Here is a 20260-nt window from a genome sequence, read left to right on the forward strand (position 1 = left end):
GCTGCTCTTCTTCCTCTCCCCTAGCAGATAACATATCTCACAGGAGTGGAATAAGGGCTCTGCAAGCGCAGCGGGTGCAGTGCCACACGCCCACGCTCCCACGGCACAGCAGCTTGGCACGCACCCACAGCCAGGCAGCCGCTTTCCTCTGCAGAGAGGGAGCGTGATTCATGCCAAGCGTGTCTCTCTCCCGCCCTCGGCACCGGGGCTGGCGCCTCCGAGCGCTCCTCAGCTCAGGCTCGGGCCCGCGGCGCGGGGGAGGCTCCGCCGGGCTGAGCGGCGACAGGGCCGTGCCAGCTCCCGCTGCGCGCACGCCGCTGTCCCAGCCCGAGTGAAAGCAGGGCAGGAGGCCTGGCCTCCAGCGGCGTGGGTGACACCAGGGCTCTACCGCGCCCAGAGGGCTCAGTGGGCTCAGATCCAGCGCTCCCTCCTGCTCCTCCCTTCCCGCAGCCGTGAGTACGCGAAGGTCTCTGTTCACCGCCGGCTGCCGGGCGAGGAAAAAGCGAGCATGCTGAGCCCACGGCACTGCAAACCTCCCGCTGGCCCTGTCCTCTGGCCAGAGCCCGACGGAACCGCTGCCCTTGTGCGGGAGGAGAGCTTTGTGCCAGCCGGGGGTCACAGTACCGGGTGACCACGAGCCTCGGGGGAAGGCCGGCAAGGAGCCAGGATCCCCGGCACCGCCGGTCAGTCACCCCAGGGGTGGCTCCGACGCCGGGGTTGGAGGCTCTGGCGGGGATCCGAGGAGCCGGGGCTGGGGGAGTCTGTGCCCCGCTCACGGTGACAGCGGGGACGGCGAACGCACGGGACACACGTGAGGGGGTCCGGCGGGGCCGGCCCAGGGGCGGGGCTCGGCCCGGGGCGGGGCTCGGGGCGGGCGGAGCGGCGGGGCCGGGTCGGGCAGGGCTGGGCTGGGCACGGCTCGGAGCGGTACAGCCGGAGCACCATGAACCGCTTCAAGGCGTCCAAGTTCCGGCACACCGAGGCCCGGCTGCCCCGCAGGGAGGTGAGCGCTGCGGGACCCGCCAGTACCGGCGGATCGCGGGGGCGGCGGGGCTGGGGATGCCGGCGGGCAGGGACAGGGACGGGCACGGGGACAGGGCAGGGCCGGCCCCGCCCCGCGGCACTGGCAGGGCTCGGCTCCGGGCCCCGCGGCATCGCCGGTGTGGCGGGGCCGTGCCCCGGTCTCCCGGCCGCGGTGCGGGTGCGTCTCCCGGGCGGCCCCTCCTTGGCACCCGCTGCTGCCCATCCCGGGGTCCGCGGAGGACCCCGGCCCCGGGGCGCTCCGCAGGTGGGGCTGCCGGGGAAGCCCAACCCTCCTCCTGGGCCGATGCAGCCCCCCTGGCCGGCATGGGGTACCTGTCCCGTGGTGCCTGCTCCCCTCCTGCCGCTGGGCACGGCTGGCACACGCGGTGCATCCCCGGTTCTTGCTGCCCGCCGCCGTTTGCTATCTCGCCCTTCTGGCCTGTGCCAGCCAGGGAACCGCGCACCGAGTGTGAAACGCTGGGCCTCGCTCCTGTCACCCTGCTCTGCCACCCCGCTTCCGCAGGCACGGAGGAAGGGCTGGGCCCCACGGGTGCTGCTGAGCCCCATCACCCTGGCCATGAGCTGTGGAGCTCGGCACTGCTGGGGTCAGGCAGCTCTGGGAGTCTCGTTGGCAGCACAGAGCCATGTGGTGCCCAGCTCTGGCCTCTGCTCCGTGAATAACCAGCCCCAGTCATGCCAAGTGTCACAATCCATCCCAGCACGGTGTTGGCAGTGGGTAGCCCTGCCCTGCTGTCCCCCAAAAACACAGAGCTGGGCCGGAGTAATCTCCCAGGTCCCTGTCCCTACAGATTTGGCAGAGCAGGGGCAGAGATGCAGGGGCAGGGCTGGGTGAGTCACATTCGGGGGGGGGGGGGTTACAGGACCCACAGCCCTTTTGGGGTCTCCCTGAGCTGGGTACCCTTCAGCCAGCACCTCCTCAGCACTGTGGCCATGAGTGAGGCTGCTGCTGCTGCTCCCGGCCCTTGGGTGTGCACTCACTCCCTCTCTGTAACTTCCCAGCCAAGCTGTCCTTGCATCCACCCGTGGCCTGTGCTCACACGCCTCTGCAAATCCAGCAAGCACCCAAAACATCCTCTGAGCTTCAGCTGTGGGAGGGGACATGGTGCCCCCATGCCCATGGCATGCCAGCCTCGGTGTCTCAGGTCGCCGAAGTCCCTGTTGGATGAAAGTTTGGCTGTGGATCCCAGGGTTCAGATGAGTCACTGGCAGCCAGGAGTGTGCGTGCCTGTGGGGTGTGGGTGCTGGGACACCTGGCTGTGCAGGACATGGCATCCTGCAGGCAGGGACATCCCATCACTGCTGTCCTGGTGCTGGTTCTGTTGTGGGGGAGCTCCGAGGGGCAGCGAGCCCTCGCTGTGTGCAGGATCTGCTATGCAAGGCCTTTCCAAAAGGCTTTTCCCATTCAGGCACGAAACATATCCTTGGAAGTGAGGCCACGCACTCCCCATAGGGCAGCAGGTGGAGAAGTCTTGTCACCAAGCCCATCTCAGGTGTCACAGCAGGAAGCTCTGTTGTGTCCCTGGCCGAGCACCTGTTTATGGAGGCACAAGCAGACACCTGACCTGGCTGGATCAGGAAGAGCAGTGTAAACATCAGGGATCACATCTGATGTTGCTCTTCAGGCAGCATCTGCAGAGCTCTGATGCCAGATGGCCCTTGAGAGCTCACAGTTTGTTCTAGGGATGTAGCCAGGATGGTTGCATGTGCTTTCCTGGCCGTGCTGCCACGCTGCAGGAAGGATCACTGCCTTGAGGGCTGCTGCCTGTGCATGGGGAAACTGTGGGGTCAGGATGGACCAGCTCTGTGAAACCTCACTGCAGGGGTCCTGCTGGCACCCCTGGCTGCTGGGGGCCAGATGTGGCTGGTGTCACCCTCCCTGGGGGCCCAGTGCAGGGTGATGGGATGCAGATAGTGGTGCCCTTATTCCAGGGTCCTGTTCATGCTCCTGACCTCTTCCCCATCCCCAGTGCAGCCCCCTGCCCACATGCTGGGTATGGGGACAGAAACTTGCCTTTGGCAGGAGAAGGGTTAACAGGTCTGCACTGAGCTGTGAAGGGAGGAAGTGCTGCAGGAACCAGTGCTCCCTGTCAGGCCTCAAACGGAAGTTGTGCAAGGAGAGGAAACCTGGGGCTCGGGGTTTCCCTTCCCTACCCAGGTATCTGCTCAGTTTGTGGGGTATCCACTGCTCTGGACACTCACTGCAGCTCCGGGGGCTGCTGTGGGCACACAGGTCTGGTGCCAGCCATAAAACACCTGTCATTGCCACTGTCAAGGGTTGGACTTGGCCCTGGGAGTGCCAGGGAGCTCGTGGCCCTGGTGGCCACTTGAGGTGGGGTGTCTGTGTCGCCTGGAGTGGGGCTGGCTGATGGAGGCTGTCCCAGGGCCCCACAAGTGCAGTGCTCAGCCCTGGGAAACACTGCAGAGCGGGACTTTGGTTTTGGGGCTGTAAGGCAGCTCCTTGGCTGTGTGTCCGTGTGGGAAGTGTGCTGCTGGAGGTGTTCATTTGCCTCAGTCAGCCACAGCTTGACCCTGTGGTGCTTCACAGCCCAAGAGCTTTTGTCCCATCCAGATTCTCTGGCACCAGTTTATTGCAAAGACCTCTGAGCACTTCCCACAGTGGGACAGCCCAGAGATGGCACAGTCTGGGAGCTGGGATGCTCCTGTGTCCCACTCTTCAGCCCCAGGGGAGGGGCTGTGCTTTGTGGCAGGAGCAGGAGCAGCCGCATTGCCCCGGGACACCCCAGAGGTCGGGATAATCCCACTGGCATCGCCAGTCTCCAGTGCTCCGTGGGCATGGCAGCTCCTCTGGGGCTGAGGTCTCTGGCCATGCTCTGCCAATGGTCCTGCAGCCGTGCTCCAGGCCCTGCCAGAACAAGGCAGCTCCTGAGAAGGTTTTTCCCTCTGCATGCCAGGCCTGGATCAGCGGTGTCCGAGCAGGCTCTGTCCCCTCCTGTGGCAGCCACGTGAAGGCCAGCTGCCGCTGGATCGCCTTCAGCGCCGAGGCCGCCGGTGAGCACAGGGGTCCCAGCACTGCTTGGGGAGTGGGATGGCTTTGTCCCAGGGGTCCCTGTGGGGCTGGGTGGTGGGTCAGTCCCCCCAACCCCAGGGGCACCAGGGTGAGTGGAGGAGGCTTTCCCTGAGATGCCCCAGAGTGCTGGCAGTCTCACACCTCTTGGCTTGCACTGCAGAGCTGGGTGCCCCTCGTGTGTCCCAGGCTTGGGAGATTCTTGACCTGCTGCTGTGCCCTCTCCTGCAGGTGTGCTGGGCATTGTGCCCCTGGAGTGCGAGGAGGGGGGCAAGAGGACTATATCTCAGCTCTGCTGCCACTCAGGTGGGTGTCAGTGCCACCTCCCATTTCCACAGGACGTGTTTGGCCCTGCGTGGGCTGTGGGGGGAGGGGGGGGCGCAGGGGCTGAGTCCAAGCCAGGCAGGCTGTGGTGGGCTGTCTGCCAGGCAGGGGACATGGGGACCTGCCAGGGACCATCACCTGAGGGCAGGGTGACACCAGGAGGGGCTCTGCGAGGCTGGAATCAATCCATGTTCCTTCATCTCTCAGGCTGCAGTGAGGCCTGAGCACATAGCTCTTCTGCTCACCCTTCTAGCTCAGCCTTTCCACATTACTCATAGCATGCCCTGAAATTCCCAGTACACCCAGTGCCAGGCTGGAGTTGGCATCACTGAAGCATCACTGCCTCCAGTGGCAGGAGGAACAGGCTGGACCAGCAGCTCTGATGTGGGCAGTGAGTGTGGCAGGGGAGAGGCAGTGGCAGTATCACTGTGGCAGAGAAGCAGAGCTCTGCCCTGCCCAGGCTCAGGGAGAGGTGGTGCCCACCTCAGGGTGCCCCTCTCCTGGTGTTGGAGCAGCAGTGACAGCCTGAAGAGCACTGACCTCCCATTTCCCCCAAATTACACCCGAGCAGCAAGATGGGAGCTGGTTCCAGCACCGCCTCCCTGCGTTTGTGCCCTGGCAGGGCTGCGCAGGGTGCCCAGCCTGTGCCACCTCAGCCCCTGGCACCAGGAGCTTCCTCGGGTTGGAAAAGCAGGCAGTGAGTTCTTCTGCTCCCTGGGAGCGCCAGAGGGGTGCACGGGAGCCAGCGCCATCCCACGGCTTCCTAATGGGATCAGCAGGAGTCCTTTGAAGCCGGCTGTGCCTGAGCAACGCCTCCGTGGCAGGGAATGGATTTTCTCTCCTCCCGGGTGGATGCAGCCGAGCGAGCTGCCTGCTCTTCATGCCTCCGAGGCCTGTCTCCTGGAAGCAGAAAAGTACACAGTGACCTACTTTTCCGAGCGTGCCAAATGCATCCGAGGGGCTGCTGCTGCTGGTGCCAGCCTTCCTCCCGCCGGGCCCTGCCGCCGGCAGCATCCCTGCCGCTGGCATGCCAGCCCGGGGTGTTACAAAGGAGCCTTGTCACCAGGGTGGCTCCAGCAGGACATGGTGCAGACACCCTGGTGCTGTCCCTGCTGTTCCCTGCACCTTGTGGGGGTGTCAGACCGGGGGATGCCCCCTCCAGGGTTCCTACCCCTGCCAAAGGGGTGCAAGTCCCTGAGGACAGAGTGGAGGGGCTCAGGTACTCGCAGCAAAGCTGAGCTGCTCCAAAACACCTTGATGGGGCTGAAACTGCCCCCCACTGCTGAGTGTGTAGGGAAGGAATCAGGCTGGGAAGAACAGGGGCAGACACACTGTCTGCAGGGGAAGGTGGGGACAAACTTCTGCCCTTCTCCTTTCAGATGTGGTCACAGACTTTGACTTCTCACCCTTTGATCAGCTCCTGCTGGCCACAGGTTCTGCTGATGAGACGGTGAGTGCTCAGTGACAGGGGTCCCAAGGGGACACCTCGTGACCCCCAGGGTGTCTCTGGAGTCACAGCAGAGCTGGAGTGATGGGAGTAAGAGGAGCATGGGCTGGAGGGTGCCAGCTTGGGAGAGCGGAGTGGGACATCCCCAGGGAGGGGGACAGAGTAGATGGTCAAGGATCAGCCTCCTACCAATTAGGACCTGACCCCCTGAGCTGCAATGAGAGATCACCTGGGAATGCTCAGGAGCCTTAGGCACCAAACCTGGGAAAGCAGCGAGTCCAGGTGGGTGGGGCACTGCCAGCACCCAGCTGGGTCCTGCTCACCTGCCCTGGCACTGACCCCCCTCCTCTCTTGGGGCTGCAGGTGAAGGTGTGGCGCCTGCCCGAGGGTGGCCAGGACATTCCTGGTGGTGCAGGGCTGACCCTCGGGCCCGGGGGGGCCACGGTGGACGTGCTGCAGTTCCACCCCACAGCAGATGCTGTCCTGGCCAGCGCTGCGGGGAAGAGAGTCACTGTGTGGGACCTGGGCCAGCAGCAGCCCCTGACAGGTAGGCAGGGCTGTGACTGCCCATGACACGTGTCCTTCTGTGTGTCTCTCCACTTGTCCTCTCCATGTGTCTGCCCCCTGTGTCCTCCCCGTGTGTCCTCCTTGTGTGCCTGTTCCACGTGTCCTCACCATGCCACTGCCTGGGCTCGAGGCCTAACCTGGGTGTCACCAAACAGGCAGCTCAGTAGGGTTTTTTTGGGCAGGGCACCACAGCCCCTTGTGCCTGTGCTGGCCTGCACTCTGATGCAGAGGTGTGAAACACTCTGGTAGTGCCCAAGTGTCAGCAGGAGCTCTGCTGGGGATCCCCTGGGAGACAGGTCCCTCTCTCTGCATGTCCCAGGGCGTAGGTAGATGTGGGTGCTTGCTGACCAGCCTTGCCCAGACCTCAGCCACCCTGAGGGGGAGAGGAGATGGGTGGCAGCCTAGGCCTGTGGCTTTCCCAGGGCTCCTGCTCTTTGTATCCAGCTGTTGCCAGCAGCCCTTCGGAAAGGCCAGATCATTTCTCCTGGGAAATATTCTGGGTAGGAGAGTGAGGGCTCCTGCCCTGTCTGCAGGAGATACCCTGCTTGATCCTGGCCCTGACCGTGCTTTATCCCCACAGTCCTGGATTCCCACGGGGACCAGCTGCAGAGCCTGACCTGGAAGCGAGATGGGCGCCTCCTGGGCACCTCCTGCAAGGTGAGCAGTGCCAGGGGGGACCTGCTGTGGCACGGCAGGGATGGGCTGTCTGCCAGCTGCTGGATGAACCCTGATCCTGGGGGGCACCCGTTTCTCAGAATCCCAGAATGGTTTGGGTTGGAAGGGACCTTAAACTCGTCTCGTTCCACGCCCTGCCATGGGCAGGAACACCTTACCTTAGCCCGGGGTGCTCAGAGCTCCATCCAGTCTGGCCTGGAACACTTCCAGGCATGGGGAGCGTGGAGGGACGGGAAGTTTTGGGGTGGAAAAGGGCAGGAGCGGGGTCAGCGAGCCCGTGGGGAGGCGAGCAAGGAGCAGCACTAGATGGCGCCGGCCGCTCGCTGCGGGACGCGCCGGGAACGCGCGGGGGCCGCGCCCGGCGGGCGGGCGAGCGGGGCGAGCGTGCGAAGGAGTGTGCAAGGGGAGTGTGCAAGCCACGAGCCCCCCAGGCCGTGCCCAGAGGCTCGGCAGGCAGCTCTGAGCCACACACAGCCCCAGCCCCAGGCTGGGAGCGCAGCCCGCGACGGGTCGAGGGAGAGCGAAGGGTTTGCGGGAGGAGCCCCGGGGGGAGCCCGGAGGCGGAGCCCGGCCCGGCGTGCAGAGCCGGGCTGCGGGATGAGCCGGAGTCCCAGCGCTTGGATGGAGCCCCGTGCCCAGCGTGCGAGCTGGCCTCGGGGGGTACAAGCCGTGCTGGCTGGGGTGTGGATCTGCCCCCGTGCCCTGTGGCTCTGCCTGGCAAAATGCGTGCTCCCCACACAGCACCCTGGCAGCAGGGCTGGCACCCGGGCACCCCCTTGCTGCCTCTGTGCCCTGCCAGCCATGCCCCATTTGGCAGAGGGGTGCCAGGCAGGAGTGGGCTCGTTCTCCTTCGGCACTGTCAGGATGGCATCTGAGGGTCAGGCTCCAGCCATGGCCCTACTTGGGAGGCTCCCTCCTTTTCTGGGAGCAGTTTTGAGTGTGTCAGGGTCCTGGTGGGGTGCTGAGGGTATCCTCTGCCCACAGTGTGGGAGGACACAGTGCAAGCCATTCACAGGGATAGGCACTGCAGGCAGGAGAGTGATGGGCAGGAAGGGGAGGGCTGCTCACTCCAGCCTTCTGCCTTTTGCATCCTGACATCCCGTTGGCCCCAAGGTCCTTAACCCTCCTCCGTTTTCTTTTATCTCACCAGGACAAGAAACTGCGGATCTTTGACCCCCGAGCAGGCCCAGCTGCCTCCCAGGTATGTCCCCTCTGGAAATGCTGCAGGCAACCCTGCCCAACCTGTTCCCTGCAGGGGGGTGAGCTTTGGTCCCCCAGACCATCCCTGCCCTGGCTGGGAGATGCCAGGAGCTGAGGGCAGGGGGAATAGGGCTGTCCCCTTAACCCTGGTGGAGTTTAGCAGGGGGGCCCTGCCCTCCCACCAGGCCAGCGAGCACCCCCAGTGCAGTGGCACATGCCCTCTGTGCTTGTGAGGGCTCTGGGCTCCTGGGCTCTGCAGGCTCCTGGGCTCTGCCCTGCCCTGTGGGAGCTGGACCAAAGGCTCTTGGGCATGAGGACTCACCGAGGGCAAGGGCTGGGCAGCTGGATCTGCACAACTCAGCAAATAACAGTGATTAGGAAATAAGGAGAGAATTTAAGCCTTGACGTCAAGTTCAAACAGCCTCTTATTAGAGGTTTCCTGTGGCTTGGGGGCTCTGGCTGCAGAAGGGGCTGGAAGCCCTTGGGAAGGGAGAGATGCAGTGGAGGGCAGGGTGAGATGGCTGCAGTGGACTCTGTCATTCGTGGTGCATCTCCTGCTGCCTGTGGGCTCGGGGAGCCGATGGCCTCTGGTGACAGTGCCCAGGCACAGTGATGGAAGGGAGCCAGAGCTCCAGTGCTGCACCAGGACTTTCTACCTGCTCCTGCACATAATCCAGGTGCTGAGCTCCCCAAAGGCCCCTGGGTGCTTCCTGCAGTACAAATGATGCCCTGACCCTTCAGACAGCCTTATAAACACCCCACCACAAAAAATAAGCACAAACCCAGTGGTGACACGTGTGGACTAGCCGTGGCAAAGTGCTCCCAGCACTGCGGCGGCCACCACAATCCCGTCCCGCTCCAGTTGCCTCAGCATGGCTGGAAGATCCCATACTCTACTCCAGAATTTATCCACTGCTGGCCTCAGTGCTCCCCTCCCCTCCTGGCCCCCCTTCTCCCCCTGCCAGACCTGTCGGCTTGTCTGATGGCGGAGCTGTGAGTGCGATGGGCTCGAGCCAAGTCTCCTGGGGAGGGTGGACTCTGTCTCGCTGAGCTATTAAAAATAACGTGTGAATGATGGTGGCTGTTCAAAGCAGGCAATTCACTTCCCTCCGCTGCTGTCTGATCCAGCCCGGGACCGGCACTCTGTGTTTGCCAAGAGAAATATGCACCTTCACTGCCGCGGCCCTGCCCGGCCGGCTCGCAGTGGATGGAGATGTTTAGTCTTGGAGAAGTGCTCTGCTGAAGGGGAAAACTTTGCCATAAATCCTCTGGAAGTTTGCACAGGGCTTGCTTAGCCAAGAAGAATAACGCTCCTGGGTTTTGTTCTTTTCTTTTTTCCCCATTGCTGGAGGGCTGGGTTGGTTGGAAAGTCTCCTTCTCCCCCTGGGCCAGCGCGATTACAGACCCGGGTGATGCCGGGGCCGCCTGCAGTGCCAGCACCTCGCAGGCTCCTGGCTTTGAAGTTGCCTGTTTTTTTGCAGAGGTGAGCTGCAGGATGGGTTTCCCAGCTGTGCTGGCCCCTGCAGCACCGTGGGCTGGGTTTCCTCACAGCCAGCACAGGGTCCTGCTGCCGGCTCACCCTGGGCCCTCTGTGGAGCTGAGAGTCAGCCCCAGGCTGCTCCTCAGGCTGGATTTCTTAATTTGCCAAGCCTGCCTCATTAAACATTCCTTTGTTTAGAGCAAGGGAAAAGAATGAGAAGGAGCTAAAATAAGAAGCTCAAGGAGGAGGGTTTGCTCCTCCTAATACCTAGTGGTGATGTCAGGTACCACGGATGGGGCACACATGGGGTTGGGGACCAAGGGTGGGTGACAAGGAGGGTGACTGGCAGGCTGCCCACACCCTGTGGCTGTATCCCCGCCAGGTCCTGACCCCCCATTCCCGGCTACGCCCGTGGCAGCTATTTTGAGCATATCCCAGCAGCGGGCAGACGTGTGTGACGCAGCATGGCCAGGGTCTGGCTGACCCCGTGGGGTGCCTGGTATGTACCCGGGGCCGTGATTTCCCTTGGGAGAGCAGTGGCCTCATCCTTCTGGATCCCCATCCTTTGTTGCAGCCCCTTTGTGAGTGTCAGGGCTGTGCTCACACCCTATTGCTGCTCTCAGTGCTCTAAACTGGCAGTGGAGATGCCTGGGCTGCCCTGGGTCCTGCCTTGCCACCCCGTGGGGCCACGCTCCTGCTGCTGGCTGGGTCCAGGTCCAAGCACCACTGTCCTTCCAGAGAGTTCTGTGAGTTCTGTGCTCTGCCTTATCCCCTCCCAAGGCCACGCTGCCCCGCAGCCTGTCCTCCCCTCCCACTGGGTGGTGGTCGCCCTTCTCGCCTTGACCCTCCCCCTGGAAGCGAGTCACATTCTCTCCCTTGGGGCTGCGACCCTGCCGGGGATCAGTGTTGCTGGTCCTGCCCTCACCCTCCTGCAATCCCCGTGCAAACCCCACCAAAGGTCCCTCCCGTGTCCCCCCGGGTCCTGCCCTTGGTGGGACAGGGGACACAAGGCTGAGCAGGGAGCTGGAGCACCGGGAAGCTCCATACCCATATCTACCCAGCTCATGCCTCAGGTGGTTTCCAGCAGTGTAGGGCAGTGATTCAGATATGCCTTGGGCTACTAAGTCGGCATCTCTGCTTGCCCACTGCTCTGGCTACCTTCCCCTGGGTACAGAGCCCATGGGCCACATCCTGCTCCCCACAGGCTGCTGCGAGGGGCTGTGTGTGCCTCTGGCCAGCACCTGGGACAGGCCTGGGACAGGCGCTGTCCGTGTGGAGCTGCGGGGCAGCCGCTGAGCGCGGCCAGTGTGGGATGGAGAGGAGCCGGCTCCGTTCTCACGAGAAACTTCCTCCGCCGGCGTTTGGGCAGGGCCGGGGGCGGGGGAACGGCCCCGCGCACCGGGCCAGCGCACGCCCCGCTCGCCTCGTAATGAGCTGTGCTAATGAGCGGGGCCGGGGCTGAGGGCGCCCGGGGACAGCTGGGACAGTGTCCCTGGGGGTTGTCCCCGCCGGGGGTTTGTCCCCCCGGCTCGCAGGCTGTGCCGGGGACAGAGTTCAGTGATGGGCAGCAGCCGGGGCTGTCCCAGCCCTGCTCAAGGTTCTGGGGCAAGGGGGACTCCAGCCCCTGTCCCAAACCATGGCCACCATCCCATGGACCACATCAGCTGTGCCACAGTGGGAGATGTGCCATAGAGAGGGTCCCTGGGAGCAGCATGGCGTGGTGGCAGGGTGATGCTGTGGCGGGGTGGAGATCCAGGTTTGGGGTGATCTGGCTCACAGCCGGAACTCTAAGGACCCTGACATGTCACCTCTGCCCAGGATCCAGCTGTCAGCCCAGGGCTGGCTAGGGACCCCTTGTCATCACCGGGGAGGCGCATCAGGACATAGAGAGACTCCAGCCTTCCTCCCACTGCCCCATCATCACGGTATCCCACGCTGGGGTCACCCCGGGGGTACCTGACTCCCAGCCTCGGCAGCAGCTTCCTCCAGGCTGGGGGAAGGTCCACAGCATCCCACATTCCCAAGGAGACCGTGGGAAGCTATGAAAAAGTTGGCCTGACTCTGGGCAGCCTATTTATAGCAGCGCACGCTCGGCGCTCTCATGCTTCTGTTCCCCAGCGTAGCTGCACGGGACTGTTTACATTTCCTCTGCTCCGCTTCCCCCTCGGCCGTTCTTCCCAGGAATGCCGCTTGGTATGGCAGACATGGGGAAGTCGAGGAGGATCTGGAACGAGCCAGAGGCATCTCAGGGGGTGTGGGTGTGTGGTGGCACTGGCTCACCCTTGCCTGGGTGCCCGTCCCTCCCACTGGGAATGGCCTCAGCAGCTGAGGCCCACACAGGTTGGCAGCTCCATTACTGGGGCTGGGGCTCCTCACGGTATTTCAGGAGCCTCAGCCTGTGCCTGACCTGGGTCTCCTGGCAGGCTCCTCTCCGAGGGCAAAGGTGTTTTGGGATTTGATGGCGTCATAGCAGGATCTATGGGGCTGATGGCTGCTGGAAGAGGGGAGAGGCAGCAGAGGAGGGGTGGCTGCTGGCTGCTGCAGCCTGCCCATCCCCCCGGCCAGTGAGTTTCCCTCTCCTGCCCAGGAGGGAGGTCCTGCTCCCATCCCAGCCTTGTGGTGTCTGTGCCCACTGGGAGCCCACGCACCTTCCTGCCCTTGCTGGGCCCACAGCATCCTCTGGGACATGGCCTTGGTCTCACCAGGGGCAGGAGGGTTGGGTGGAACAGGGGGGCTGTGCTGGTGGTGCAGGGAGAAGCCGAGCCTGGTCGTGCCCAGTTGCCCAGGGCACGGGGGCCTCACAGCAATGCTGCCCTGGCCAGTGGGACTGCGGAGGTGGCGTGGGCAGCGGGGGACTTGTCCTGGTCCCTGCCCAGTGTGACAGACACATACCACACACCTGGCAGAGGGCAGGGCCAGTGCTGGCAGTGTGATGGCTGCTGGAGCAACCCCACAGCTCTGTGGGATCCCTGCACTCCCCTGGGGCAGTGACAGCTCCTGGTCTCCTTGAGCTCCGGGCAGGGACCAGGAGTGGGGCTGGCCTGGGGGAGGCTGCTCTGTTCTCCTGGTTACCTCTGGAGTAACTGGGATTTGGCAAGGGAAGGAGATCACTCACATTCTTGTTCGGAGAGGAGGATTCGGTGCATGGTTAACCCTCTGAGCTCCCGGGAAGCCATTCCTCCTGCTGCCTACAGCCTCGTGGGGTGTGCAAGGAGCAGCAGCTTCCCCATGTGCATGGACCCGGGGTGGGTGTCTGTCCCCAGAGTCCCCCACAGTGTCCTGGCTAGGGGAGACCCCTCCTGCCCTGGCACCCCCTGGCAAAAGGGTAGCTCAGCCTGGCACTGCTGCCTCCTGTGCCCATGCAGATCCCGCTGCTGGGCTTGCTTCCCACGGGGATCAGATGTCCGTGGGCTGTTAGCCATGCTCATGGGCTGTTAGCCACCTGAGCTGTCCCAGCCCTGCCAGCCATGGGGGCTCTGCCAAGAGCAGAGCTTTGCCCCCCCCACCCCGGCCACCTCCCGCCCGTCCAGCCCCAGGGCTCTGCCCTGGGCTCCCACCTCCGGCTCTTCCTGCCCTGCATCCGGCTTAGGGTGACGGCTCCCGGGGAAACAGGGATCGCCTGGGAGCCGAAGCAGCTTTGGCTTTGTGTGCGGCTCTCGCAGGCAGCCGCGGAGCCGTAGCGGCCGCTCCCTGCGGGCAGCTGTTCCCAGCTCCTCGACCCCGCGCATCGCTTCCAACAGCTGCGTCCGACACGGCGGCCCTGGGCCCCCCGCAGCCCCTGGGGCTGCACCGGGAGAAGGGCTGGGGACCCCCACGGAAACCAGCACCTCACCCCAGCCTGCCTAGGAGGGATTGGTTGAAATTGGGAGAGGGACGCTGCTGAAAACTCCCCATGCAGCCGATCTGGCTCCGAGGAGGGGGCACAGGCTCCCCCCAGCCTGAACTGCCCAAAACAGGCAGGGCTGGATCCATGCAATGGGCGGGAGGAGTCTGGGCTGCCTGGGCACGGGCAGGGAGCTGGAAGGCTTCCTTGGATCCCCGCGTGCTGGCCCAGAGCTGGTGGGCTCCTTGCAGCCTGCCAGGGGTACAAGGCACAGGAGGGACACCCGTCCCTTGGGCTATGGCTGGTTCCCTGCTCCAGGGGTTCCAGCCTCACTCTGGGAAGGGTGCCAAGGTCTCTGCCCAGCTCTGCCAGCCCCAGGGGTCTGCAGCAGCCCCACGGGTGCCCCAGGGCTGAGCCACACCAGGGTCCACCCTCAGTGCCAGGCCACACAGCTCCATCCCTGCCAAGACCCTCTGCACCAGGGGAGCTGCTGTCCGCACGCTCACCTCTGGCAACATCTGCACGGGCTGAGCACGGAGCAGCCCAGCCTCCCGCATACTTGCTGCCATACGTACAGCTCAACCGGGATGGAACTAATGCAGAAAACATGGCCCTGCGCCGCAGCCGGCACGCCGGGGGCTGGGAGCGCCGCGGCAGCACCCTGCCCTCCGCCGGCCCTGCCACCGCCCCGGGGCTGCCACCACCGCCAGGGGCTCCGGGGCACCCGCGGGACCCAGGGCCGCGGAGCCGGCGCCGTCGGTTATGGGATCTGCAGATGTTGAGCTGCGGCTGCTGCGGCGACACAGCTCAGGTGCAGAAGTGCTCTCCTGGCTGATGCGCGGGCTGGCCCCAGCTCCTGGAGTTTCCATCCCTCTTGGCACCGATCCTGGGACACGTTCCCTTCTCCAGGTCCTTTCCCTGCTGAGTCCACTGCCAGTGTGCTGGTGCTGGGGGCCAGGCCCCTCCTGCCCCACATCCTGGCCCTGCAGCTGGGAGCTCCGGGCTGGGCTGCCTCTTCCAAGTGAGCCGTGTTTGTGCTGGCAGGGCAGCTGGCGTGACGGAGCCAGGGCACGACAGGCTTGGCATCGTGCGCCTGCTCCCACCCTGCCTCTCTCCAGAGAGTGGCATCTCTCTGGGGCTGGAGGCTGCTCCAGCAGAGCTTCTCCAGTGAGGTGTGACCCCTCCATGCCCCTCTCTGGCTGCTGCAGTGTCAGAGCCTCACTGGTGGTCATAGTGCGGTCGTGGCCGCTGGTCACAGTGCTCACACCAAGAGGGACTCAGCTCATGGCACCTCCCCACTCCTCCTGCCCTCAGGCCTGGTGCCCCTGCCCTGCGCAGAGGTCCTGGAAGTGCCGTGCCAGGTTTGGCTCTGACAGAGCCCTCTGCTTTCCCTGCCAGCTCTGAACTTGTTAGCAGCCAGTTCTTGGCGCTGCTCAATGAGAGCGAGGGGCTGTGAGCGCTGCCTGTGCTGCGGGCCAGGGCTGCCTGCGGCTCCCACTGGGGCATCGGCAACCGCAGGGCCCATCTGGGGACCACATGGGAGCCGGGAAACACCTGCTGACAGCCCCGTGGAAGCTCTTCCCTCCCGTCTGCAGCAGGACCAGGATGGGGACGGGATGTGGGCTGGGGTCCCACCCCCATGGGGAGCCAGGGGAGAGGTGAGGCAGGGTGCAGGGGATTAGAGCAGTCTGGTGAACGTGGCCAGGCTCAGTTTGCCATGTTTCAGTAGCATCCGGGCACACACAGGGCACCCAGCTCCAGGAGCCAGGATTCAGCATGGATAAAGAGCCCGGGGATGCAGCCAGGGAAGTAAGTCCCTCTGTCATCATCACCATGGCAGAGCCTCCTCTTGCGTCTGTGGCATGGAGCAGCTTCCTCGCAGCACTCTGTCCCCCTCACCTGGGTGACCTGGTGTGGGGAGAGCCCGGGGGCACGGGAGCCATTGTCACACTCACATTACCTGCTCCCACCCACTACTCCTTGCTGGGAGCTGGGCCAGCTGCTCCACAAGGCAACCACGCTGACATGGTGGGGAGTCAGGGCTGTCACTGCTTGCAGGCTGTCCCCACTGCACTGTCCCCAGGGCAGCTCTCAGCAGAGCCAGCACTCAGCTCCACGTGCTCAGCCCCGGGGCAGTTCACAACCACGGCTAGTGAAGCACAACATCCCCTTAGGGTGTCCAGCATGCTGGCAGCAGTACTGACAGCCCTGTCTCCTGTGCCTTGCAGAGTGTCCTGGGACACGACAACAACAAGGACTCCCGGCTGCTCTGGATGGGCTCCAGTGATTGCCTCATCTCCGTGGGGTTCAGCCAGGTACAGTCCCTGCCAGGAAGGTGGCCCTGGGACCTCTGGGATGTTCCAGCCCTACTCCCTGTGGCTGCTGTGCCAAAGCACCCCAGGTGCTTTTTGGGTGGCCTGTCCCTCATGAGAGCAGGAGGACCCCTTGCCAGGTGCCCTGGCCCTTGCTGGGATGGCAGAAGGTGGTTGGTGAAGGTGGTGGCACCGTGGGGGCATCCAGGCAGCCCCAGTGCCCACTGATGCTGTGTCTGTGTCCCTGCAGATGCGGGAGCGGGAGGTGAAGCTGTGGGACACGCGGAGGCTCAGCGGGGCGACGCTCACCGTGGCACTGGACACCTCACCTGGGTAGGGATGGGGACTCAGCATGGGCTGGGAGGGTGAGCAGTGGAAATGTCGTGGTCAGGGACCCATCAGGAGTGTGGTGGTGGAGCAGGAGCTGGCAGAGAGCAGCACTTGGCCACAACGCTGGGGACAAAGCTGGGGACCGTGCAGCTGCATCCCCATCACCGTTTGGGGGAGATGAGAGGCAGAGGCAGTGCTGGCGAGGGCACAGAGGTGTTCTCTAGTGCCGTGGTGGGTGGTGGCACTGCTGGGGACAGTGTCTGAGGTGGCTGCTGGCTGGGTGGGCTTGTGCACTGGGGCAGCACCACAAGATGCTGCAGGCGAGTGAATCCATTTGGCGCTGCTGGAGCAGCTCAGCCCTGGCCTCCCACTCCTGCCGTGCTTTGTGCTGCGGTGCCTGCCCAGCCGTGGCCGGGCCCGGCTCACCAGGCACCCCCGGGAAGTGGAGAAGGAGCCTTGGCTGTGTAAGGGGTCAGCGCCCCCTGTCACGGCACGATGGAGCCATGTCCATCTGCAGAGCGCTGCCAGGGCTGGGAACCCTCCCCCTAGAGCCGGCCTGGCCTGGCAAGAAAATGGGAGGAGGAGGAGGAGGCTGTGCTTTCATGCCACCAGGGTGATGGAGGTTGGGGGCACAGTACTTGTTGGGATGCACTGGAGGCCAGCAGCTCTTCCCAGGGCCGCAGGCAAAGCCCTGGCTTGCTGGGACCCTCTCTGTGTGCCGAGCTGACTCCGTGACGGGCTGGGATGCTGGGGCAGGCTGGGTGGTCAGCAGCCAATACAGGGCCTCTGGTGAGGGGCTGTTTGCTGTGACAGCCCCTTGGCTGCCCTGCCAGCATCCCCCACAGCGGTGTTAGCTCCATGACAGTGCTGGGGGGTCCAGGACAGACAGGACTGGAGAGGAGAGGACCTGCCGTGGGCGTGGTGGGGTGAGGTTGGTGGGGAGAGGCTGCCTGAGCATCCCTCAGCCTCCTGCCAGCTGCCAGGGGAGCAGCTCCCAGCTCTCCTGCTCACCAGCTCTGCCAGTTCAGTGAGCAAAGGCCATCATCAGTGTCCAGTGAAGGCTCTCAGGAGAGGCTGGGGCTGCTGCAAGGGGACGCCTTGGGGTCCAATATTGCTCTTGGCGGAGAATCCAGTGGGAATTACCCCGAATCTTCGCTGTGCCGGGCCGAGCCAGCCGGGTAAATGGGATGCAGGCGCTGCTGTACTCGGCCCCCTCAGCACAGGCTGCAGTTATTTTGGCTGCCGGGTTTATCGGCTCAGGAATGCGGCTGGCGGGCGCTGCCTGCGCGTCACGCCGGGGCCCTCCGGCCCGCGTGCGGGGCCAGCCGAGAGGGGCTGGGGGCGGCGGGGGCGAGTGGAGACCCCCCCCCTTCGTGCTGGGGAGGTGCTGTTTTTAGGCAGCCGCGCTGGGGCCACCGCTCTTCCAGCCCCAAGCGCTCCCGCCTGTAAATCTGGCGGAGATGACAAATGGCGGAGGGGGATTTCGGCTGGCTCCCGGAGGAGGTGCCGAGCGGGGGCCGTGCTCCCCCTCCGGCAGAGCCATCCCGAGCACGGCCGCGACACTCCGGAGCCGCGGAGCCGCGGCAAGGGCACGGGGTGGATGGTCTTGGGGTCACCAGATCACCAGATGTGCTTGGGGCAGAGTTGGAACTGGGGAACGGGAACTCAGCCCCCGGGGATGGCCGAGCAGCAGCGGGGCTGGCTGTGGATCTCCGGCGTGGCCGTGGGTGCCCAGTGCGGGGCACGGACACGTGCTGGGCAGTGCAGCCGTGCCGGCCGGGCCGGGAGCGGGGCATGGGGAGCTGCAGCAGCAGCAGCAGCAGCAGCTCGTTGAAGCTCTTTGAGGAAGCAATCAGTGGGCGGGCAGGAAACTCATACCATTCATTACTGACGCCAGGCCGGCAGGAAGGGGAGTCCGCATCCCCACCGCATCCCCACCGCGCCCGCCGAGCCGGCACCACGCGTCCCCATCGCACCCCAAAGCAGGGCCACGGCGTGCCCCAAGGTGGGGGACACCCCCAGTGTGCTTACCCCAATGCCCACAGCAACACCAAACCCTTCAGACTGGTTGTGCCCTATCCAGCATCCCTGAAAGAGGGCAGAGAGTGGGAGGCAACGGCCCCATGGACCTCCACATCAGCATGTGTCTTTTGGGGGTTTTCTTTCCCAAATCTTGAGCAGGTGAGATATTTCTGACCACACAAATATCATTTTCAAAGCATGTCAGGGCCATGCTTAAGAGCTGACCCCACCAATCCCCAGACCCTGAGGGAACAAGAGGTGAGAGGTGTGGGTGGCCATGGCCCCTCTCTGCATCCTGGTCCTCACTGTGCCACCCCTGGGTACCTGCTGTTCCTTCAGCTTGGATTTTGTCCCTGCCTGGCCCCCTTTAATTAGATCAAGGAGCAGCAGGGCAGGAGCCAGGAAGGGGCCTCAATAGGTTATTGTTGCCCTAAATTGTAACCAGCACCAGCAGGGTTGGGTTACCGGCTCCAACTTGGGGTCACCGACCAGACCCCGCTGCCGCAAGCCCGGCAGCCAGCACAGCACTGCCCGGGGACAGTGCTGTCACCACCATGGTGACAGGAGAACAGTGCCTTCCTTGCATCACTGCTTCTTTCAATGTCCTGAAAGTGTCCCCAGGGAGGCTGGGGTGCCACAGCCGGCTCAGAGCTAGGGCTGGATCAGTAGGGATGAGTTCCGGGCTCAGCAGAGGTCCCTGTGGTGTGTTCCAACAGTGGGCATGTCCCTGCAGGGCAGGATGGTGGTGGGGCTGAGGGATGGGGACAGCTGGATCCCCACCACCCTTCACGGTGCAAAGTCTGACAGAGCTGGGAGGTGCCAGAGCCGGGACCTGTCTGTAGCAGGGAGTTGGCACAGCAGGATGTTTGTGGAGGGATTTGGGGCTGTTTGGCTCCCCCAGCGCTGGAGCAGGACATGGAGGGGCCCAGGTGGTTCCCTGGGTGCACTGCCCAGGGGGCTCAGTCCCTAACACCCACCCCTGCCCCTCCCAAAGCCTGTGGTTGAGCCAGCTCCTGGGGCCAGGCTTGCAGCCCTGGCATCTCCCAGCACTGGGGCACCCAACCCCACCAAGGCACATGTTCCCACTGTCACCCTGCTGCCTCTCTGCAGATACCAGCTGGAATGGGTCCTGCTCTTGTCCTGCCTGGCACCCTCTGCACTTTTTCCTGGGGCTTAGTAGCCATTTTGGGTCATGGTAGGTGCTTTGGGGGTCTCTGGAAAAACCACCCCAGCAGGAAGAACCCTGAGCAGGACAGGTCCATTGCTGTCCCCATCCCCCTGCAGATCCCAGAGATGCCTGGGTTGACATGTGCTTGCCATCAGTGGGAAAGGGGTTTTTCCTGTCCCAGCTTGGCTGCCACCCTCAGACACATGGAAGGGGAGAGGCCACCCCAGCCCATCAGGTGTCACCCCAGTGGAACCCATCCCCATGGGCAGCCACATGAAGGGGTTAAGGTGGGGCAACCACCCAGTCCATGTGGCCTGTCCCGTAATTCCACTGGGTAAAAATAGCCCAGCGCTGGGGCGGGATGGCAGCGCCCAAATCACTCCCAGATGAGCCACAGCCTCAGTGGCCACACGGTGCTGCTGGCCTCCCCAGCTCTGTGGGAAGATGATGAGCTCCAAAGCTCTTCCTGGCAGCACTGGGGTCTGTGTGATGGGCACACACCTGTCCTCCCCCCAGAGATTGGGCATCCAGACCCCTGGCACCGAGCCATGACCCCTCGGGGCTCTGCTCCAGACCTGGGGACCTGGGGGACCCAGGGGACCTGTGTTTGGTTTCCGTGGGACCATGCCTGGGACCAGGGGTGATTTTTGGGAGACCAGAGCCCTCCAGCCTTGCCACATCAGGGTGCAGGCAGGATTTGCCCCGGTGAAGCCGGCGGCTCCTCCCGTTGTGGCTCCCCGCCGAGCCCCCATCCTGCCGGTGGCTCTAGCCGGGGCTGTCGCTCACCAGCCCCGCCGGATCACATAGAGAGAGAGAGAGAGAGATTTTTTGGGTCCATTTCAG

The 20260-nt window shown here is 64.1% G+C and overlaps 1 protein-coding gene across 1 annotated transcript in view; it reads left to right on the forward strand.

Moving 5' to 3' along the window:
* The first annotated feature begins 879 nt into the window (after positions 1–879).
* The window catches only part of CORO7 (coronin 7), a 34779-nt gene continuing 15398 nt past the window's right edge, over positions 880–20260 (forward strand). The window contains exons 1-9 of the mRNA XM_059862090.1: positions 880–1003; positions 3957–4053; positions 4301–4375; positions 5773–5843; positions 6204–6387; positions 6988–7064; positions 8233–8283; positions 15814–15900; positions 16148–16230. Coding sequence (XP_059718073.1) covers positions 944–1003; positions 3957–4053; positions 4301–4375; positions 5773–5843; positions 6204–6387; positions 6988–7064; positions 8233–8283; positions 15814–15900; positions 16148–16230 — 785 coding nt within the window. The 5' untranslated portion in view covers positions 880–943. The remainder of the gene's footprint in view (positions 1004–3956; positions 4054–4300; positions 4376–5772; positions 5844–6203; positions 6388–6987; positions 7065–8232; positions 8284–15813; positions 15901–16147; positions 16231–20260) is intronic.

The sequence above is a fragment of the Haemorhous mexicanus genome, chromosome 17, assembly GCF_027477595.1.
Source record: "Haemorhous mexicanus isolate bHaeMex1 chromosome 17, bHaeMex1.pri, whole genome shotgun sequence".
Taxonomy (NCBI): Eukaryota; Metazoa; Chordata; class Aves; order Passeriformes; family Fringillidae; genus Haemorhous; species Haemorhous mexicanus.